This window comes from Jaculus jaculus, chromosome 5 (assembly GCF_020740685.1).
Source record: "Jaculus jaculus isolate mJacJac1 chromosome 5, mJacJac1.mat.Y.cur, whole genome shotgun sequence".
Taxonomy (NCBI): domain Eukaryota; kingdom Metazoa; phylum Chordata; class Mammalia; order Rodentia; family Dipodidae; genus Jaculus; species Jaculus jaculus.
The window spans coordinates 100,426,150-100,450,234 of record NC_059106.1 but is presented as its reverse complement, the minus strand read 5'-3'; the positions used below and the strand labels follow the sequence as shown (position 1 = coordinate 100,450,234).

Sequence of the window (24,085 nt, the reverse complement as noted above, 5' to 3'; positions counted from 1 at the left end):
CTGAGGAGCTATTGGCAGTTGATGGTTGCTTGAGGTAGGGAAAACATTTTCTTCAAGTGTTAAAGCCAGTGGTAAGTTTCCCATATTCTTGTCAATAACATTCACCCATGCACATACAAGCAACCATAATTAAACTCATTTAGTCACCAAAAAGATCTTTATGATAAAGTTTGCCTTTTATAAATATTACGAAAACAAGTATTTTCATGTGTATAAATGTTTATATTATCAATATGATATCTTTATTCACTTCCAGAAGAAAACTGCTGAGGCTGGCAGATATTTCAAGACTAAATAAAATTTTTATGAAATGTTGTACAGGATGTGCCACTGTACTTCCATTATGAAAATAATGGCATTGACTTAGTCTCAAAACAAGAAAAATAAATTTAGGTTTCTATCAAGAGGGGGCAGAAATATTGTTAGAGCCACAATTTGGGACATCATGCACAGAGGCACTGCTTCTCCCGAATAACTGACTGCTGCACCCACAATGCACAACTCACAACCCCTGAGGGATAGCCTGTGGGGATAACCCCAATGATGAAGGCCCCTTTGGAAAGGGAGCAGGGGTGAGGGAAAGTATGGTACTAACAATTGATACATGAATACTATGTATATAATTAATATTTTTTTAAAAAAAGGTTTTCAAGAGCCTGGTTTGGTGGCACACACCTGTAATCCCAACACTGGGGTGCTAAAGCAGGAAGAATAAATTGAAGATTGGCCTGGGCTACACAGCAAGAGTCTGCCTCAAAAAAATAAGCAACAACAAAACAAGCAAACAAGTTGCTTCAAGTTAGAAAGAGAATTATCAAGTTTGATGGTAATTCACTTGCTCTGAATTATAGAAGAGATGGAATAAGAGTTGGAATTAGTTTATTATAGTAGATTTTAAAGAATTACAGTGAAGAGGGCTGGAGAGATAGCTTAGCAGTTAAGGTGCTTCCCTGTGAAGCCTAATGACCCATGTTCCACTGTTCAGGTCCCATGTAAGCCAGATGCACAAGGTGACACATGCGCACTAGGTGGCACATGCACCTGGAGTTCAAAACTCTTCTTTAAAGGGAAGGTATGCTAAATATTTAAGTAAAGGGGCAGAATACAGGCAGTGAAATGGTCTAAGTAGGGTCAGGAGAGGAGGTGTAAAAAGGGAAGGTGGGAAGAAGATTAATCAAGAATTAAGATGTTGGACTGGGGAGATGGCTCAGTAATTAAAGGTATTTATTTGCAAAGCCTGCCAGTCTGTGTTTGATTTCCTAGTACCTACAGAAGTCCAGACACACTAAGTGGAACAGGTATCTGGTGTTTGTTTGCAAGAGGCCCTGTTGCACCCATATTCACTATCTCTCTCTCAAGTAAATATATAAAAATATTTATTTAATTAAGACGTTGGGCTGGAGAGATAGCTCAGCAGTTAAGTCATTTTCCTGCAAAACCTAATGATCCAGGATTGATTCCCCAGTACCCACAGAAAGCCAGATGCACAAAGTGGTACATGCATCTGCAATTCATTTACAGTGGCTAGATGCCCTGGTATGTCCATACTCACTCTTTCTCTTTCTCTCTCTCACTCTCTCTCTCTCTTTCTCTCCCTCTCTCTCTCTCCCTCCTTCCCTCCCTCCCTCCTTCCCTCCCTCCCTCCCTCCCTCCCTATCATCTATCTATCTGTTTGCAAATAAATATATTTTTTAATGTTTGATGTTAGAAATAAACCATCTGAACCTTAGAGATTCTGTTGCAAGCTAGATGCTGGATATGGAGCTGTAGGATTTGATGTTTGCCCTACTAATTTTTTATCTTGCATTGGTCCAATATTTCCTTGTTATGCATTTTTTTTGCAATAGAAATGTTTACTTTTGTTACTGTGTATACTTAATTTGTGTTTTTATTTTACAGACTTATAGTTAGGAATCTGTCTGAAGTGTCAGACAAGACTTTGGACTTTCAAACAGCATTGGGATTGGTAAAGGCTATAGCAATTTTTAAAGTTGGAGCAAATGTATTTTTATAACTTGAGGTGGTCATGAGTGTATGGGAACCAGAGACAGAATGTGGTGGCTTGAATTAGCTATCCCCCATAGACTAATGTATTTTGAAATCTTGATACTCAGCTGGTGGAAATTTGGGAGGTGAGCCTTGCTAGAGAAGGTGTGTTGCTGGGGGTGTATTATAGCCAGCCCCCACTTGCCATAGCTCCATGCACTCTTGCTGATTTCTGCCAGCTACTGTGGCCAGATGTGATGTTCAGCCACTGCTCTACCATTCTTTCTCTGCCATGCTAAAACTTCCCTTGAAACTCTAAGCCATAATAAACCCTTTCCTACCATAGGAAAAAAAAATGCCCTCAACATTGAAAATGGTGAACCAAAAATGCTTTTAATAATCCCATCCCAGGACCAAAACTCCTTACCCGGCTGTGAAACTTGGCAGTTCGATATGACTTGGGTGACAGATTATAGACGGTGTAGTGGTCAAGGTGTCTGGAATCCAAAAAGCTACGTATGTCATCAACCTGGTTTCTGAATCCTATGTCAACATTGTCCATAGGAAAGGACATCACTAGGAGAGGTCACACAGGAAGAAAACAGGTTACACAGAGCTGTAGTCATGAAGAGCATCCCTGAAAAGCTGAGTTGAGAAGCACTGACAGACAGGAGGAACTTACCAATAATTCTGGAGGTAACGTAAGTGAAGTCCAAGTCTCCCTTTGTGTAGCTAAAAGTGGGACAGGAAAGGATACTCTTTAAAGTGATCCAAACATGCCAAGATTTCTTTCCCAGTCACTTAAGTATCGTGAACTGTGATATTTCTGTCCAGTAGGCATATGCTGACTCTCTCAAGACCTTTCCCAGGGAAGCATCTTTAGAAAAGACCACCTTCATCCTCTAGAGACACCACCCAGAATGTGCATTCTGAGTCCTAAGGATACCTCTTGCTGAATGGTGCCAAATTGCTGAATGGAGTCAATCTGAGACGAGAATCACTGCCAATTTACTAACACAAATGCTCTAGCCTCTGTCCCCTAGGACTCTTTCCTCTAACTGTGATGGGCTAATGGTCCTAAGAAGACACTGAGAAAGAACAAACAACACTCCTTCTCTCCCTACCAAGGTCCTCATTGAAATTACAGTAAATAGAAAATTCTGCCTTTGAAACTTTATTAAAATGTTGATTAAGGGCTGGAGAGATGGCTTAGAGGTTAAAGCAATTGCCTGCAAAGCCAAAGGACCAAGGTTCAAGTCCTCAGGACCCATGTCAGCCAGAGGTACAAGGTGGTCCATATGTCTGGAGTTTGTTTGCACAGTTAGAGGCCTTGGTGTGCCCATTCTCTCTCTTCTCTCTCTCTCTCTCTGTCTCTCTCTATCTGCTTTTCTCTCTTTCTCTCTCTCTCTCTCTAGTATATAAAATATTTTTTAAATGTCAATTAATATATTGAATTTGAAATTTGAACTTTGGATTCAAAACTGTATATTGCCAAGTGTGGTGGTGCACGCCTTTAATCCCTGAACTGGGGAGGCAGAAGTAGGAAGATCACCAGGAGTTCAAGGCCACTCTGAGATGACATTGTGAATTCCAGGTCAGCCTGGAATAGAGTGAGACCCTACCTCGAAAAACAAACAAACAAACAAACAAAAAATCCCTGTATATTGTAACTGAAAATAACCAAATAAATTTTAATACTCTAGAATAAAAAATAATCCCCATTGTTTTTTGTACACAGAAGAAGAGTAAAAAATTCTTTCTACCAACTAAATTTTGAAGAACTAGAAGGATACAAAATATATTTTGATTCCAATCCAGACAGCATGAGCATTATTATTTAATCCTCAAACCACCAAAGATACTAATCCTATCAAGCAAACACAAAAGAGAAGTACAGAGGGGCTGTTAGCTTGCTTTAGGGTATGTATATGGTTAATAAGTGGATGCTGCATTAGAATCTGATGCAAAACCAGGGATGGCAACATCACATTCAAACATACCAATTAACTGAGCTTCAGCAGATTGCCTTGTCGCTTTACAAGGACTTAACTCTCTAGCTTCAATGGCATTGCTCAGCAGGCCAGAACCCACACAATCATATCACAGAACAGACATTCTGAGTCCAATAAGCAAGCAGCAAGTAGCCATATCCCTTGGGAGCCTGGAGTTCCACCAGCCTGGTGAGGAAGAATGCACATACCTGGCAACAGACTGAATGACTCTAGAGGATGTGTCTTTGAGGGTGTCTTTCAAGTTGTCCTTTAGGTTACTGAAGAGTCTCCCAGCACCACCTTTCACCATGTCAAAAAGGCCTCCCCCATAGCTAGGCTCCATGTCTGGAGATGAAGCACCTGCCAAGGATACATGAGAAGTGAGGCACAGACCACACCGGACACCGATGTCGCTTCATCCTACACACTGACCACCTTTTGTCAGGACACTTATAGCTGAGTCACAGCAATGCTGCTGTGGAGATCCAGGTAAGCCCCACACTGAGAAACTGCCAGAGTCCACGGTACAATACCAATCTGCTAGTCATAGGTGGCAACAGAGCACCTGTAATCAACCTAAGCCAGAGATGTCCTGTCAGTATGACATATGCACCAAATTCTAAAGACTTGATGCAAATAAAAAGATCAAGTATCTCAGCATCTTTTATACTGATTACATTTTGAAATTAGTGTTTAAAAATATTGAATTAAATATGATTTCAACTGTTTCTTTCACTTGTCTTTTAAATATGAAAACTAAGAGTTTTTACTTTTATTTTACTGTTTTTCATTTTGTGGTGAGACAGTCTTGCTACATAGACCATGCTGGCCTCAGACTCACCACCCTCTACCTCAGATTCCTGAACAGCTAGGATTATAGGTATATACAATCACAACCAGGCTTGGAAAATTTTGAAGCACCTACAAGGCTTTCACTATGTGACCTTCATACAGTGTTAATCTTAGAGAGGCTTCCCAAAAAGGGCAGCAGGCAGCTTAAGTAAATCCTCCAGCCTTTGGTAGGGATAACTGTTAGAAGTCCACTCTATGCTGTCTGTCCCTCACAGCAACAGTTCATGTCTATAGTAGAAAGGTCTCCTGGAAGGCTTTAAGCAGAGTTCTAGGCCCGAGGCTTATGGGGGGCTGGGGGTGGGGTGGGGAGGTGTACCAGTTTTATTTGTCAGATATTTCAAGTTCTTTTCCCTTGTAACTTCCTAAAATTATACTTTCTATGGTCAGTGTCAATTACCACTATTGATATCTGGGTCCAAGTATTTCTTTGTTGGGGGTGTCACCTGAATTTTAGGGTATTTAGCAGCATACATGGATATTATAGGGTCCAGTACTATGTAGAGTCTCAGGCATCCATGGAGTCTTAGAGTGTACCCCCCATATATGAAAGGTGACTGTTCTGAACACTAATGAAAACAGGTAACTTTTATTGTATTTACTGGCCAGGAATCTGTTCCACTCCTACATGCCATTTACATATATCTATAAATACATAGCAATTTCCATTCTTCCATCCTGATCACAAAAGCTATGGGTGCCTAAAACATCATTAGACATCTATTTAATGCAAATAAATGAATGCCAATGAATAAACAAATGAACACTTAAACAAATGTTAATAATGTCCACCATTTACTGGACTGTCCTAGGCAGCAGAGGTTATACTTGGATCTCAACAGTTGTCATCTCTCACAGTTGGAAACTGTGTGTCATTCCTACTTGGGAAAAAAGTGAGATAGGGTCTCACTCTGAAGCCTAAGCTAGTCTGGAACTCACTATGTAATTCAGGATGACCTCAAAATACCAATGATCCACTTGCCTTTGCTGCCAAGCATTAGGATTATAGGTGGAAGCTACCACATATGGGCAATTATTCATGTTTTATAGGTAGAAAATGGAGGCTCAAAGAGAAGCAGCTCATATAAGAGAAGCCAGCCATTTGCATCCAGGTACATGTACTGCAAAGCCTAAACAACTCTTCCATGTCCCATTACCCTACAGCCTTACTCCAAGCCAGGATTCTTCCCAATACAATGATGATGTTCTTTCCCTGACTATGCACAACTCCCCTCCCCTATCTTGTATTCTCCTCATTCTTCCACTGCCATTGCCTGCTTTCAGCTGCAGATATCCCTGAAACTGGCACCCACATGAACCTCTCCATCTGTCAGACCAAACAAACCAATGCATCATGTAAGCAGCCTGCACTCTGGCTGCACACCTTCTGCTCTACAGCCCGAGTGAAATGCCAAGGCCCAGTCTGATGGCAGCCAGGACTGCTTCTACAAGCACAAGAAGGATCTCTCACATTCTGCTTCCCTGTAAAAGAGGGCATGTTATCTCCCTTTAAACACACACCCATGTAAAAATCTGCATCACGTTTTCTTTTCAAACATAGCGAGGATAGAGCAACTTTTATAAAATGCTTTCCCTATTTCCACTCCAAGTCACCACTTTTGTCTGCTACTCTTTTGAAACATCACTTCTCAGAAATGACATCTTGCTGACTCTCATCTTCATGTGGACTAGGACACTGAGGCACCAGCCTATTAAAAGACAGAGTCACATGTTGGGTCATGATATGCAGAGACATTTATCGTACCAATAACTGTGGGCTAACTCCACAATGCACGACCCATTTACATCAACAAGGAGGGTCCATTGGGAGGGGGTAGATCATGGATGAGCCTGAACAATGGTACCAAACTGCCTGTATTTGCTGAAAAGAAAAATAATAAATTAAGTTAAAAAAAAAAGAAAGCAGTGATTAGAACTTAAATCAGCATATAGAGAAAAAAAAAAGATATAAATGTCCTTGATTATGTAAAACTCACTCTGCATCACCTAGGGCATGTGATCTGCTTAGTAGTGTCTCAGAATGCAGCAGAAACCAGAATGATTTGTCAGAGCCCATCTAAAATCCTCATTCATCCACACTATGTCACACAAAAAGAGAAGAGGGACATTGTGTGATTTGGCTTTCCGGGGGGGGGGGGGGGGGGAAGGGGCAGGGCTGCACTAAGTAACAGTACCAATTCTGCAAGACATTTTAGACTCTCAATAGTCAAGAGTTTTAAAACCTGAGAGTATAGAGTTAGAAGATAACATGCAGAGGGCTGGGAAGATGGCTCAGCAATTAAAGGCACTTGTTTGCAAAGCCTAATGGTCAGGGTTTGATTCCCCAGTACCCACCTAAAGCCAGATGCACAAGGTGACATGTGTCTGGACCTGGTGTGCCCATTCTCTCTTTCCCTCTTCTCTCTTATCTCTCTTCACATGCAATAAATATTTTTTTAAAAGTGAAAGTCACATGCAGAAGAAAACAATAACCACAATGTACTAATTCTGTCCCAAGAGCCAGATCCAGTCAGCTGCCTGTTTATGTAGTCTGCAAAACAATGACTTCCACATTTCTAAGTTATTGGAAAAGTCAAGAGAATAATATTTTGTTAACACATGATAATTATATAAAGACTGACTTCATGGATGGAAGTAAAGTTTTATTAGCATAAAGGCTAGGCACTGCTAAGTTGCCCATGCTCCAGTAAATAACCCCTCACCCATGCTTGTGCAAGAAACCGTAATTAAACCTGGTGTGTTTTACACACACACACACACACACACACACACACACACACACACACACACAAGAAAGCAGGAGGGAGACTAGTTAGGAAGGAGTCCAGGCTTAAGGAAAGCAGTAGAACATGAAAGAGGGTAATGGGAATTAAAAATAGCCAAAATAAATTATATGCATGTATGAAATTAAAAAGAAACATTTTTAATTATGTCAAAGAAAGCAAGGCAGTCACAAAGAAAAAACTATTATACAATTCCACTTATATTCAGTTATTCATTGTTGTAGTCAGCTCCACACTGCTGGTATGAACCTCTAAACCAGACACAGTTTATGGGAAGAATGGCATTTATTTCAAACTTACAGATCTGAGAGAAGTTCCATGATGGCAGAAGAAGCTGGTCCCCTTTCACAGATGAAGCGAGATACAACCACACACCATGGGATGTCAGGTAGGGTCTCACTCTAGTCCAGGCTGTCCTGGAATTCGCTATGTAGTCTCATGAACTATGGCAATCCTCCTACCTCTGCTTCCTGAGTGCTGGGATTAAAGGTGTGCACCACCACGCCCAGCTCAAAACATGTACTTTTTATAAGAAAAAAAAATTTAGGCTTACAGAAATAATTGAGAAGTTACAATTTTTTAAAATATATATATTTATATTACATTTATATATTTTTTTCATTTATTTTCATAGAGGAGAGAAGAAACAGAGAAAGAGAGAGAAAGAGAGACAGAGCAAGCAGGCATGGGCACACCAGAGCCTTCTACTGCTGCAAAGAAATTCCATATGCACATACCACTTTGTGCATCTGGCCTTACATGGATTCTGGGGAACTAAACCCTGGTCATCAAGTGCCTTTAACACTTGAGCTATACCTACAGCCCCTACGTTTTTTTTAGAACAGGGTTTCACATAGTCCAGGCTATGCTCAAACTCTTTATGTAGCAAAGAATGATGTTAAACTACTGATTCTCCTGCCTCCACCTCCCAAGTGCTGAAAGTACAGTCATGCAACATCATGCCCAGCTCAGAAGTCAAAATTAACATAAAATAATAACAGTGACCCAAATTTGTGAAATGCCTCCTATGTACCAGAAACTGATCTAAATTCCTTATATGCAGTAATACATTTAATCTTCACACCTCTATTAGGAAAGTACTACTACTTCCCCCACTCAAACAGGAAGAAAAGGAAGTGGAGGCCAACCAGTAACTTGCCCAAAGTCCCATGGATAATGAACCAGGGTTTGCAGCCAGAGAAATTACTCCAAGCCCAAGCTTTTATCCACTACACTTATAGTAATTACATCCAATTAAATCTGGAAAACTGACAAATGATTTTTACTTATATGATTGCATCTTCTACAATTTGTGTTTTTGGCTTTATAATTAAAATGCAGGTAAAATATGGACAACAGCCAAGTGTTGTGTTATGACAACTCAATGTGGACTTCCTGAACAGCTGTGGAACCCTCCTCCTCTACGCATGACTCACCAGGGTTTCTGTCACACAGGGTTCTTAGCTGGCCTCCGAGTGGTAACCAATGCTGCCCACAAGCCCTCCAGGTGCCCTTGTGCCTCTCTAACACCATGCAGACTAAGGATGGCCCAGAACAGCCTTCTGCCCTGGACTTATTCTAGGTGCTGGGAGCCTGAGTCTTCATGGCAGGAGCTCACTCGGGGTATGCATAGCTTCTCAGTATGATCCAGGACATCTGGAGAGGGAAGCAATGGCAGAGGAAGGGTAGTGATAATCACAGTTCTGGGAAGAGTATCATTCTGCAGCAGGCCACCACCACAGATCATGACCTTTCTTTTAAGACGACTGTCCTACAAGTTCTAGTAACTACTGTTACCTAGAACCAGCCTGCTTCAGCTTGACTGATAAAATAAACTTTGCCACTAGGATCTGATCATATTCATGCTCCTTTGAAGCACTGGGACTTTTCACCTGGATAGTTTAAGTGTGAAAATATTACAAATGTCCTTTCCTGGCACTGACAAAGTCGAAACTGCACAAGACAAATCCTAGACCTCAAGTGTCTGCAGAGACACACCATCAGCACCTTCTGGTGAGTATGCTATGTCTCCTTCAAAGCTAGGCCAATGGCAGGGAGCCAGCATCACTGCTTCAGAATGCTTCCTTGGCCCTGTATAAGTTCTCAGTTCTTGGCTTCCCAATAATTAGAGAAACCGAGCACTTGAGCATAATAACCAGCTGTCCTATGAAAGCCCACAGTCTTGGTTTCCAGAATCAGACCATAAACATTCAGCATCCTTCAGAGATGCTTTGAGGAGAAAGAATAGATTCTGTGGAAAGAGATCTCAAGACTTAAAACTTGTTTTTCTGCTTAAAGCCCATGTGATTTTGAACTTACCATTCTATTCCTCTGTGCCCCCTTCCTACCCCCTAATGCAATTAAGAACAAAAACTTTCCTACATGGTTTATGGCATCAACAGTATGAGTTTTATGTAGCATACACAGTGGGATTTTTAAAAAATAAACAAGAATTTTAATTTTCATTTTTAGACATTCAGCTGTTATAGCAAATAATTCCATGGGTTAACTAAAACAGGATGCCTAGGAATTCAACTATAATAAAAGTTTCACACATAAAAATAAAATTAAGCAAAAAATATTTGACACTCCCTATGTTAAACAAGAGGTAAAAGCCAGTAGTATTAATATCAGGTTTTCTGTCAGCCAGAACTGGTTTGGATCCTATTTCTATTAATATCTGTATGTGTATGTAACCTAGAGCAGTTTAACAGCAGACCAAAGCCCTGATTCCCTCCCTGTCGAGGGGAAGCACTAGCAGACCATGACAGAGGTCTGGAAAAGGATTACAGATTATGTAAAATAAGAATTGGAAAACGTAGCAGAGTCCCTTGCATGTGGTGAACACTTAGGAAATGACAGCTAGTAAGGGACTGTGGGTATCGTGAGGAGAAAGCCATAAAACATGTGGTCTGAAGCACAAAGAGCCATGGTGCTAAGTGTCATCATTGATGAAATCAGATTTCAATGGATGTAACAAAGCAGAAATTTCTTCTTGGAATTTCTATTCACAGCACAGGTAAACCTGTCACTATGGAAGTTTAGAATGAAACATGTTTTACAGAAAGTGGACCTCATTATATCACTGAGTTCCTACTTTCCATCTTGAAGAGAGGTAGTATCTAGGATGGGCACCTATTCTAAAACTATTAGCAGAACTTGTATGCAGGAGCACACAGATTATTGGTCTTTGAAATACTACGTGACTTCTGTGTTATTTTGCACTTAGTGTAAGCTATTGAAAGTATGTCACATAGGCTGAGAGATGGCTTAGAAGTTAAGGCACTTGCCTGAAAATCCTAAGGACCCATGTTGAACTCTCTACATCTTACATAAACCAGATGCACAAAGGTGAGGCAAGTGTAAGATCACACATGTCCACTAGCAGGCAGAAATGTCTGGACTTCAACTGTAGTGGCTGAGGCCCTGGCATGCCAATTCTTTCTCTCTCTCTCTCTCTCTCTCAAATTAAAAAATATATATATGGGCTGGAGAGATGGCTTAGCAGTTAAGCACTTGCCTGTGAAGCCTAAGGACCCCAGTTCGAGGCTTGGTTCCCCAGGTCCCACGTTAGCCAGATGCACAAGGGGGCGCACGTGTCTGGAGTTCGTTTGCAGAGGCTGGAAGCCCTGGCGTGCCCATTCTCTCTCTCTCCCTCTATCTGTCTTTCTCTCTGTGTCTGTCACTCTCAAATAAATAAATAAAAATTAAAAAAAAAATGTCACACAGCACAGCAGTAGGCCTAGACAGGTCTGACAACTGTTTAGCAGATCCAAAAGACAGAGGCCAGAACTTATACAGCATTCAGCCTAGCTGGCAAGGGCCCAGAGCAGATGTTGTCCATGATTCTGGCTGAGTTCAGGCTGGGCAGGCAGCACAGGTGTCCAAGTACATGACAGAACTTGTAAGTCAGTGTCAGGCTCAGCCTTCCTTGGGCTGGAACACTATGCCTGGACCTTGGGAGAAACAATTCAATGAGAAAGATATACAAGAGTCGTTGCCATTCCCTGTATCAAACTACAGCTCAAAATGGAGGTCATTTAGCTTTGACAAAAGCATTCTTAAAAATATCTAAAAAAACAAAAACAGAAATTAGTGATAAATTATTTGTGTTATCAGTTATATCGCCTGGCAAGTAGTTATTTATATGTATATTTGTTTGCTTATAAAAAGTATACATTTATAGAAAACACACTTGATTTTTTTTCATTCATTTTTCAGGTTGTTTGGTGGGAACAGCTCTGTATTATGGTGCTGGGTCCCCAGCTCTTTCCTGTTATGTAACCATGAGGGAATTACAAACTCAAGGTCTCGAGAAACATAAAAAATATGAGAATAAGTTAGATGATTCCCTAAGTTCCACCTCCAATTTCAAACTTTTCTTTCTTTTGTTTGTTTTTAGATATGGTCTTGCTCTAGCCCAGGCTGACCTTGAATTTACTATGTAGTCTTAGGCTGGCCTCAAACTCACAGCAATCCTCTTACCTCTACCTCCCAAGAGCTGGGATTAAAGGTGTGTGCCACCATGGATGACTGCTTGAGTTTCAAACTTTTTATGCCATTCAAGCTTCCTATTAAACAAGCATCCTAGGCAAGACACTGTGCTAAGCAGTTTCCATATGCTGAACTAGACCCTCTTGCATGCACAGTGTCTGGGGAGAGTTCCTTTGGAGAAAGCTGGGCCTTGGTTAAGTTCAGTAATGATAATGACAGAATGAAAATGAACTGAAGGGTTGGGGAGATGGCTCAGCAGCTAAACGTGCTTGATTATAAAATCTGCTGGTCCAGGTTGATTCTTCAGTGCCCATGCAAAGCCAGATGCACAAAGCACCACACACATCTGGAATTTGTTTGCAGGGACATGAGGGCCTGGCATGTTCATATTTACTTTCTGTCTCTTTCTAAAATAAGTAAATAATTTATTTTCAAGGTAGGGTCTCACTCTAGCCTAGGCTGACCTAGAATTCACTGTTATCTCAGGTTGGCCTCAAACTTACAGTGATTCTCCTACCTGAGCATTCCTAGGGCTGGAATTTAAGGTACGCATCATCACACCCAGCAAGTAAACACAGAAAACAATCAACTCCTACCAAATCAGATATCCAGAGACCCAGAGGCCCCCAATACCTTCTCACTGAAGCAGACCAAAAATGAACCCAACATGGCTCAGGGAAATTTTGCAGAAAAAGGGGTGTAAAGACTGTCAGAGCCACATGTTGGGTCATGATATGCAGAGACATTTATCCTCCCCATAACTGTGGCCTAACTCCACAATGCATGACCCATATACCTCAACAAGGAGGGGGCAGGGGGAGGGGGTAGAACATGGATGAGCCTAACAATGGTACCAACTTGACTGTATTCACTGAGTACAAAACTAATTAATAAAAAATAAATTAACTTTAAAAAAATTTTAAAAAGAAAATTTTCGATTTCCGAATCCATTCAGCATTCTGAGTCTCTCGTCCTCTGCATCCTGGCTTCTTCTGTAAGCATCTTTGTCTCTAATATCTCCCATCTCCCACCTCACTCTGCAGCTCATCTCAGGTTTCAGGGCAGTCTGACTTGCATTATTGTTGCCAGCTCTCCTGCAATCCTCCTGCTTCTTCTTTTCTGTAGTAGCTGCTTCAGCTCACCATATTGTCAACTTGCATGTTACATTAGGTTCTTTGCTACTGTTTTCTGATCAGAAACACATGAAGTGCTTAGTGAGTGTCTCTGACACAAAAGATAGAAATCTCCTAGACTTACCATGCCCCATTCCTAAGTCCAATGGAACAATACACAGCTTGTGGAGGGAATGAGGCTCTGTTACCATAAGGACCAATCCACTGATGCCCTAAGCCACTTTCTTGTTTCCTGAAATAATGTCAAGGTGAACCAACTCTAGTATAACACCCAAAGAGACTTACCTCATTAAGCAACACATTCTGAATCTAAAACACATTAGCAATGGTTGCTTCTAGACTTTCTTGGATCTGAAATGTTAAGGGCACTCTCTTTCCTACCTGCTTCCTGAAGATTCTTAGCTGCTTTCTGTGAAGCTATTGTCTTCCACAGAAGGAACTCTAGCTGCTCAATGCAGTTTTACTAGTTCACTTGATAGCCTCAATCAAGGGGAACTCTGCTGACCTTCTTCCCAGTAATCTTTCCAGATGATGTGCTGAGAAAGGTGCTTCCCTAACTTTCAAGGCCAAAATAGCTAAACTTAGGCAACATATGTTATCACTTCCTGAGAAGTCATGCCCAGCCACTCTGGGTATCGGTCTTTAAACTTGGCACTGTATGGACCAATGGTATCTGATCCAGAAGGATAACATTGAGTATCACAGGTTCATGCTGGATAAAGCAATGGCCTGTGGTCTGGTAAAGAAATCCCTCCAGGGGTGCCTAGAGGTCAAAGAGCCACCAAAGGTGAGGGTATGGCTCATGTCAGGTTAATGGCTACACTGGAAAGACCCATGGTATCTGATCCAAGTGAGGAAAGAACTCAACATGAACTCAACGTCAGTATCCAAGGGCAGGTTTGCCTATAGGATGGTGATGTCTAGTCCAGATAGGGAATGTGGTGTGAGTATTCCAAGGATTTGCTTTCTTTCTTTTCTTTCAGATATACAAACAAGCAAAAGGAATAAAACTTAGCCTCAATATTAACTAAAAAAGCAAGGGACTGGAGAGATGGCTCAAGCAGTTAAAGGCACTTGCTTTCAAAGTTCAGTTCCCCAGCCACCCTGTAAAAACAAACAGGAGCCTATTTGCAGCAGCAAAAGACCCTAGTGTGCCCCCCACACACTTCAAATTAATAAAACAACAATAACTTGTTTTTTTTAAAAAACAGTTATATACTTAAAAAGTTTTAAAGTAAAAGGCTATGGCCTAAAATGGCATTGAGAAAGTTTTATCTATAAAGTTCTATTTCTACCCTCTGCTGTTTACCTGTTAAAACTGAAAAAGACATTGCCTAAATCTGCATGACAAGCATCATAGTTTGACCTTTTTGTTTTACTGGTTTACTCGTTACCTTCTCATCACTGGGACTAAATACTGATACAAGTCAATTTGAGGAAGGAAGGGCTTATTTCAGTGTACAGTTCCAGATTACAGTCCATCAAGGCAGTAGGCTTTGTAACAGGAGCTTAAGGCAGCTGGTCATATTCAGTTCAGTGAGGAGGCAGAAAGTAATGAATGCTGGTGTCATCCAGCTCTCTCATGTTTTTAATAGTCCCATACCTGGGTCCACGGAATGATACCACCCATAGTTACGGAAGGTCTTCCCACCTCAATAAGCTAGTCAAGATAATCCCTCACAGGTGTACCCAGAGGCTGACCTAATCTAAATAATCCCTCACTGGTGACTTTAGGTCCTACCAACTTAACTAGCACACTAGATATCTACTTGAGTTTTGTCAATGACCAGGTTAGGCACTATGCTTAAAAATGTTTTTCTAGAGCCGGGCGTGGTGGCGCACGCTTTTAATCCCAGCACTCGGGAGGCAGAGGTAGGAGGTAGGAGGATCTCCGAGAGACTACATAGTGAATTCCAGGTCAGCCTGAGCCAGAGTGAGACCCTACCTCGAAAACCCACCCCCCCAAAAAAATGTTTTTCTAGTTATCATTTGTGTGTGTGTGTGTGTGTGTATGTGCACTTGCCATAGCACACATGTGGAGGTCAGCGGGCAATCTCTGGTGTTTCTTCTCTTCTTCTACCTTCATTATTTTATTTATTTTCACACATGTGGGGGTGCATGTGGGGAGGGGCACATGTACAAGACTCTCTTACCACTGAACGAATGCCAGGCACACAGGGAACTGAACCAGGGCCAGCGGGTTATACAAGAAAGTGTTTTTAACCACTCAGCCATCTTCAAAGACTCTGAATCTTTAAGATACAAGTTTCAGGATGGAGAGATGGTTCAACAGTTAAAGGCATTTGTTTTCAAAGCCTGACAGTCTGCGTTCGATTCCTTAGTACATAAGCATGCAGCCAGAGTTCATCTACAATGGCAAGAGGCACCAGCATAGCCATATTCATTCTCTCTGTCCTTCCTTGCAAATAAATAATATAAAAAATTATACTTAATAATTACAAGTTTCTTCCTTGTTTAGAAGAAAAGTTGTATCTTTGAGAATACAGATTTAATAATTGCTCAGTGCTATGGAGGAAACAGAACAACACTCTAACTTAAAACTGACACATCAAAATGAAAATTTGGTTTTTCAAATATATCTTAGCCATGTGTGGTGGCACACGCCTTTAATTTCAGCATTTGGGAGCAGAGGTAGAAAGATTGCCTTGAGTTCAAGGCCACCCTGAGACTACATAGTGAATTCCAGGTAAGCCTGGGCTAGAGTGAAACTCTACCTCAAAAAACAATATGTATAACTTTTTTGTGAAAATATAAACATATTGTCTACATGTTTTATGTTGGTTACATACTGGTTTATAAGTGAGTGATCCTATACCTGAAATTGTTAATTAGCTCAAATTTCTTATGGCTCACACTGTGATTGAGGTTTGGAGATTGTTTTAAATATATGTGTGTGCACATGTACATATAGACATAGAGGTCAGATGACAGTCTCAGGTATTGTCCTCAGGAATATCATACAATATTTATGAGACAGGGAGATCACAAATGAGACTAGCTGCCTGGCCAGCAAGCCCCTAAGTTAGATCCTCCTGTCTCTGGCTTGTAGTATGGATCAAACTCAAGTCCTTGTGCTAGAAAGACAGGGACTCCATTAACTGAGCCATCTCTCCAAATCACTAACTGCCATTTTAATAGAAAAAAGTCCCAGTTCCAGCATCCCTAACAGGCTGAACTTGGCCACCAGTCCCAATATTACCATTAATGGTGAGGGTAAAAGAAGAGATTCAATCAATTTAACCATGTGAGGAGAACGAATACAGGGGAGGGGGTAGATGGCCACAGGTTCATCTGTGGGGTATTAACATGAGCTTTAAATTGAAATATAGAAAAGTTAAAGACACAAGCTGTGTGTAATTGGACAGTCTTTGTCTTGGTCAGTGTTGTTTGGTTGATTGTTGTCTCAATTTTTTTTCTACAGGAGAGGAATGACTATTTCTTAGCAGATGAGAGCTCCTGCTCCAGAGTTCAGCTTTTCCCTCATCTGGTGAGGAGAGAGGAATGCTTTCAGATGAGAAAAGGTTTCAAATGTGTTGCAGGCAGCTTCATGTTGCTGGACAAACACCCAAACAAAAACCAATAATAGGAAAATGTTTATTTCAGGCTTACAAATTGCAGGTGAACACCATCAATGGCAGGAGAAGCTGGCTTACTTCTATAGATCAATAGCAGAGATCCTATCAAACACCAAAATACAGATACTAACTGTAGCTCCAAATGCTCTCCACCCACCTTAGGGCTACATTGAAGATCCACCCCCAGTGACACCCCTTCCCCGAGAAGTGCTCTGCCCACTGGAGTCTCAAGATTCAAGCCTGAGTCTATGGGCCACACATTTGAAATACTATAAGATGGTAGTTTTGTCTTAAGAAAAGTAATGTTCCCAAATAGAAATTGGAAGTGAGGACAAAACCAGAAAGTTTAAACATGTTGCAGAAGTTCTGAGCATGCTACCAAGAGAATTTACAGGAGAAAAGACTTAAACATGGTATGCATATGATTCAGTGTACTATAATTAAAGGTAAATAAATATTTTTTCCTAAGGTCAGAGAGTGAGGCAGTTTAGAGATGGTAGGGCCCCCAAAGTAAACGAAAGTAGTGTCCTTGAGCCTGTAAGGAAAAATCTGTTTTTTCCCTCATATCTTTCTTCCTAAAGGAGTCTTTTACAACCTCCACTTTGCTAGAGGCCAGAAACATATGGGGTGAATATAATTTTTCTTTATCTCTTACTTTTCTAGAAGAGAAAAGATCATTCCCTTTCCTAAAAACCAGGCAGCACCTGGACATCTGGCATGCAGGCTGAACACTAAACTGCTTTAAAAGACCTCAATGTGGATTTGTGGATGGGCTTTCCCACTTCCAGAGCCCCTCTCCCCTGCCTCTTGGTCAGGAGCCGTGTATTCTTTTCTTCTCTCAAGCTCTATAAAAGTTCCATCTCTAACAAAAAGCTTTCTAGAGGCTAGAGAGATGACTCAGCAGTTTTAAAGGCATCTTAAATTTGGCTCTAAGGTTCTCAACAAGAGAGAAAAAACAGGATCAGCCCAAAAGGTCATGGGGAAAAGATTACAGGCAAGAGGGCAAGCCCAGTTGATAACACTGGCTCTGGGGAAACAATACTTTTCCCCTAAGGAGATAACTTTCCAGACAGAAAAGGCATTATACAGGGGCAACAGCCACGGGAAATCAGAGTGTTGGAAAAGAGCTGCACTCAGTAGAGATCTTAAAAAGTGGAAGGGGGAACTTTGCCCCATATATAGAGGGAAGTTTACTGGAAGAGATAATGTCTCACCCTCCAGGGGGAGAGCGGGCCTTCAGTTTCAGTGATGGCTGCCCTTAAAAATACTGCCCAAGTTTTCCTTTAAAATTTTCACTTCAGAAAGCCACTTTGTGCCTTGGGTAATTCTTGACATACCAGGGAAAAATGTTAGCTTTTGAATGTTGGGACTTTGTTCTCTGCCTTAATCAACAACACAGAATCCTTTTCTAAACAAATATGTGGTGTTGATAGGAAAGCCAGGAAGCCAAAAAAATTCCTGTTGTCAACTTTAGCTGATGTTTTTCTTCATAGAAGATTGTCACAGACCACAAATAGAAGTGATTCAGACTCATAACAAACACATTTAGACTCGGTGGGATATTAGCAACAGTCCCTCTGTGTTTCACATGGATATTCCAGGAAGATGAAGTGATTTCACAAATCATTGGTACAATCAATTTAAAAATTATTTTCATCAATATATTTTAAATTGACATGTAATAAATGTAGCTAAAGCATAAATATTTGTAAAAGTTTTATATATCATTTTTTTGTAGTACACTTCAATATTCTACTGTGAAGCAATAGTCTGTGCAAAAAATGAGCAAACATAGGGTAAAGCTCAGCACTGTACCAATCACACACCACACCATGCTCAACAGGGCAGAAACCCAGAAGCATTGCAGAAGATGGTCTTTATCCTTCCTTAGATACAATATAGGTGGGCATCCAGAAGAGTGAATACTTTGTTATCCCCACGTCAACTTCAACACAGCAAGAACTCAGAAGAGCCGACTTCAGTGTTCCTGGCACATGACCCATCAGCCACAGTGTCAAAATCATGGGTTATCCCTATGGAAAAGCATCAGTTATCCTGATGCATTCTGTGGTATACTGTCAGATTCGATCCCCTGTGATGAACTGTTTTCAGGCATTAAATAACAATCTAAAAGGAAAATAGTGGTCCAAAAGCAATGGGGGTCATTGAATGAAGAGAAATACCCAAGATCAACTCCACAGGGCCCAGACTGCTGCATGTTGGCTTTCTCTGGCTCTCACAAAGGGTATTACAGCCCAGGCAAAATTGATCTTGGAGGCAGGGATTAAAGATACAAAAGCAGCTAAGAAGCTGGACTAAGGGGGGTCCATCTATATTGTATCTAAGGAAGGATAAAGACCATCTTCTGCAATGCTTCTGGGTTTCTGCCCTGTTGAGCATAGCGTGGTGTGTGATTGGTGTGGGGAGGGAGCATGTGAAATGCTACATAGAGCACAGAAGTGTGGGGTGGGGGTGAAGAAGACATGGGAAGGGAGGCACAAGTCTGTAAACAAATTCACTGAGTCCTTGGCCCAGGTCTCAGCTTTAAAAACATGGACTAAGACTTTACTAGGCCCAAGAGAGACTACTCACTGGATGTTTGAAAATTAATGCAGCATCTTGGACTTAAGATTAAAAAGAAGCAAGCCATTGGCTTCTATCACTGACAGCCATGTCTGAGAGACCCAGCTCCTACCACCAGGTAGTAAGCCACAGATTTCTATCACTGACAGCCATGCACACACCAGGGAGAGGCCCAGCATCCCAACCAGGTAGTAAGCCATGGCCATGTGCTCACCAGGGAGAGGCCCAGCATCCCAACTAGGTAGTAAGCCATGGCCATGACCACACCAGGGAGAGGCCCAGCTCCCTCCAGCAGGTAAAACCACAGTGATACACTCTAATAGAGATGCAGAAGAAGCCTGACTGGCTTGTCTTCCAGCATAAAATTCAACATGTTTTAAAAGAAAATGAGAATCCAGAGTACCTAAAAGTATCATCAAAAAGTCAATCACACATTAAAAACAAAACAGCTAAGCATAAAAAAGGACCAATGAAAAATCTCAAAGAAATAGATCCTGGAATGCCCCAGATATTGGCAGTGGCAGACATGTACTTTAAAGCTCATAATTAACTTCAAAGAGCTTCAGGGAAAAGTGGTCTTAAAGCAGTAACAATAACTAATGAAGAAAGAAAAGAAAATTCTAGAAAAGTAAAAAATAGGACATGATCATGGAAAATGCTAATAAAAATTAAAAAAAAAATAGGACATGAACATTTTGTTAAGTAAGCTTCAGAGCAGACTCAAAGGCCAAGCATAATAGTGGTGGTACATGCCTATAATCCTAGCCCGTGGGCATAAATTTGAGTCCAGCCTCAGCTACGTGGTGTGACTTTGTCTCAAAATAAAAATCAGGCTCACATTTCTGGTGGGGTAGCAGCAAGTAGGGTCTTTGCTCCCAGTCCTTGGGGGTCCAGTGTTGGTGTTTGTGACCACAGATGCAGCCGGAGCATTTCTCAGCAGACACTGAAAGGATGGCTTCAGATCTGGAACAATTATGTTCTTATATTCATGAAAAGATTGGCAATATTAAGAAAACTGTCATTAAGAAATCTTGCATCAGAGTCTTGGACCTTGTCCACAGTAAAGTCATGAGGCTGGCAGCCTCCTCTCCAGAATTCCTCTATTCCATGCTGGCTGAGATTATTATGATACCTGTTCACACATCCTTCCTGTAGGTCAGGAACCTGCCTTGAAGAATACGTTACGTAAAATATGAGCTGAGATCATTATAGTAAATGAACTTCTAAATGAATTTGAATTGGAAATCCAGTGTCAGGAACAAACCAATGCTTCACTGAAGGAGCTCTGTGACTCCCTTGAAGATTTCAAAGATGTGGAACATCTCAAAGACAACATGCCTTCCCATGTGCCTCAAGTAGCAGCAACTCAGAGCTTGGTAATGGATCAGAACTTAACCTTCAAGAACCAAGGTTGAGGAACCTGTACCAGGAAAGAAACCCTCAAAAGAACAAAGAATTATTAAAGAAATGCCATTTATAACTATTGATGACTTCAATGGTGTGCCTACATACATGAAAGCTTGTTTAACCTACTGTCAATTAATGATGTTATTAAAGAAATCAACAAGGTAGTACCTAGTAAATACAAGATTTACAAGTTTACATCAACCAAAAGCATCTATGAATTCTGAATAGAAATCTGTACTACAGATTCATTAATGAAGAAACAAATGACACTAAAGGTCATTTATTTCATAGTGGAAGCTGACATAAAGGAATTCACAACTTTGAAAGCTGAGAAGAGGTTTCATGTCATTCTGAATATTATGCAACATTGCTCGAGGCTGTCAGAGGCCCAAGGGGAAGGACTTACCGCCTATATCATAAGTTGAGGCACCTGTGAGCATTAGAAATGACTGAAAGTAGTGTACATAGGTTAGTCTTATAATTTTATTATATGTAATTTCTTTAACTTTTTCATTTTCTGGTCTTGTTTCTTATAGAAATAAAACCTCTTTTGGTAAAGCACATACATTTTCAAAATTCACTGCCTTTAGGAAAATGGATGGAAATTGAATCATGTTAAGCAAAATAAGCCAGACTCAGATAAATACTGCATGTTTTCTCATATGCAGAGCCTAGATTTGAAGTTAGATGTGCATGTATATGTATGTATATGCATGGAACTAGAAAGAACCCCAAGAAGGAAGAGGTCTTAAGGAAGGAGGGAAAGAGGGTAATGGACATGTGCTAGCAAACAGAAGAGGGGATTGTTTGGGAGGCAGCCAAAGAGGTTAGGAAGCACAGGGAGGGCAGTGAGAGAGGCACAAACTACAACAAAATGTAATTACTATTCAAATGTAATAATAAAATCTATTGTTATGTGTACTTACTTAAAATTAATTTTAAAATTCCTTGCCTTTTAGCTGATACTTAAGCACCTACCATATAAAGTGTACATGCTGACACAGAACAGAACTCACGTCTAGTTTTGTGTTTAGTGGAGAGTGCTGCAGACCTCAATAATATGGGTATAGATGTGATATCAGGAAAGAAGTGTTAAGATAAGGTCAAAGACACCCAGGCCCTTTGGAATTAAAAGTCATCAGTATGTAAAGTCCATCGACATTAGTTGACAGACAGGCTTCCTAGAAGTGGGTTTGAAGGCAGCCTGTCCAGCTGACTGATGTGCTTTTCTCATGTGTCCTGAAGGAGCAGCTTGCCTCAAATGCATTCAGTATGAACCAGTCTGTAGACATATTATGAAAGTGTAATGAAATATATCTACATGTTGTGATACTGAATAATATATGTATTGAATCTTAAAAAAATCAGGTTTCTCAACTTTGTAACTTGGCTTTAGTGAAACTGAGGCAAGATTATTCACCACAGTGGGGACTATCCTGAACACTGTAGACTTTTTTTTTTTATTACCACAGCTATCTACTAACTAGATCATAGTAAGATCATCCTTAACACCAAACCCCAAATGATAAAACCAAAAATACCTCTGGTCAATGCCAAAAGTTCCTTAGGGAAGCAAAATTGACCCTGATGAAAACTACTATTATAGCCAGGTATGGTGGTGAATGCCTATAATCCCAGCACTCAGGACTCTGAGGCTAGAGGATCTCAAGACGAAGGTCAGCCTAGGCTATATAGCAAGACCCTGTCAAATAAAAGGGATGGGAAGGCTAGGAAACAGGGAGAGATGACTCAGCAGTGAAAAGCACTTGCTCCACAAGCCTTCCAACCTAGTTCAATCCCTACCACCCACATAAAGCAGGATACACAGTGTGCACATATCTGTAACTGCAGTGTGCCCATAGCAATCAATGGAAGGCAAAACCAGGAGAATCCTGAGCCTAGAAGTCCAACTAGACTGGCCTCACAAGTGGCAAGGCAACAATATGGGAGAACTTGTCACAAAGAAGATGGAGAGAACTGACACGGTGGGGTTGTCCACTGACCTCTACATGTGTGCCCATATATTCATATAAATTAACAAACTGAAGTGAGATGAGATCTTTAAACTGGTGGCATAAAAAATCTATCAACCAAAAATTTTATAGATAGCAAAATCTTAAAAAAAAAAACTTTAAGCAAGGCATAGTGGACTGCAATCCATAGTGGCCTGTAAGCTTTAAGAGGCTCGAGCAATAAGATTATGAGTTCAAAGTTAGTCTGAGTTATGTAGGAAAACTTGTCTCAAAAAAAAAAAAAGCAGATAATTTGCAACCAGCTGGTTTGTACTATGAGAAATGCTAAAGAAAATTCTTCAGGTTCACAGTTGCTCTATAGGAAACAATGCACAGAATCGTGAAAGTGTGGGGTAATTAGGCGTTTCTTTTTATTCTCTCAATTTATTTGAAAAACAAATGTTTCAATAAAAGATAACAATACTATATAACAGAGCCCAGGGGATCCAGATCTTCATTTCCAACTTAGGCACAAGATGGCCTTCTCCAGAGAAAGGTGATTAACCCATCCCTGTGTGATCTGTGCAGCTCCGACCACTCTGAGCATGTGCATGGTCCTTGTTGACTGTGAGGGGATCCAATGCAGACAGGCTGTTTTCTCCATACTGAGAACTGAGTCTTCAAGAACAGCTCCTCAAATAAAACCAAAAAAGATCTCCAAACCAATTGATGTGCAAATCACAACACAGGAACTCAAGAAACATAAAAAGGAAGCACAACTCCTCCAAAAGACCCTAACTCCTCAACTACAGAACTCATGGACACTGACAGGCTACATGCCAGATGAAGACATTAAAATGTCACTGGTGGGCTGCAGAGATGGCTCAGAGGTTAAGACCCTTGCCTGCAAAGCCTAACAACACAGGTTTGAGTCCCCAGTATGCATGTAAAGACAGATGCACAAGGAGGCACATGCATCTGGAGTTATTTTTCAGTGGCTACAGCCTCTGGACTGTTCACTCTCCCTCCACTCTTCTCTTTGCTTGCAAATAAATTTTAAAAAATGATTTTTAAAAAACTTCACTATTAGCATGATTAACATCTGAAAGAAGATGCGAACAAGCAGAAAGTCAATAGCACAGGGGAAACAGCCAATAGATAAGAAAATCAGATGGTTGAAATACTAACATAGAAGAAAAATTTTAAAAGGATTAATTCAAAAATAGAAATGTTGGAAATGAACACTTCAGTGAATCAAATAAAAAACACAGTTTGAAAGTATAGCCAATT

General features: G+C 40.7%; 1 protein-coding gene and 1 pseudogene across 7 annotated transcripts in view; one reads left to right on the top strand and one right to left on the bottom strand.

Moving 5' to 3' along the window:
• Nucleotides 1-24,085, bottom strand: part of Dnajc6 (DnaJ heat shock protein family (Hsp40) member C6) — a 208,100-nt gene that overhangs the window by 61,769 nt on the left and 122,246 nt on the right. For 6 of the 7 annotated variants that reach the window (XM_045148997.1, XM_045148994.1, XM_045148993.1 and 3 more), the window contains 3 exons: nt 4,187-4,337; nt 2,669-2,718; nt 2,414-2,562 (listed from right to left, as the gene is read on the bottom strand). In XM_045148997.1, coding sequence (XP_045004932.1) covers nt 2,414-2,562; nt 2,669-2,718; nt 4,187-4,320 — 333 coding nt within the window. In that variant the 5' untranslated portion in view covers nt 4,321-4,337. Of the gene's footprint in view, nt 1-2,413; nt 2,563-2,668; nt 2,719-4,186; nt 4,338-9,066; nt 9,265-24,085 lie in introns of those variants that run through there. The other variant, XM_045148992.1, reaches the window with a different exon arrangement.
• On the top strand, nt 20,388-21,268 carry LOC101615751 (annotated as a pseudogene).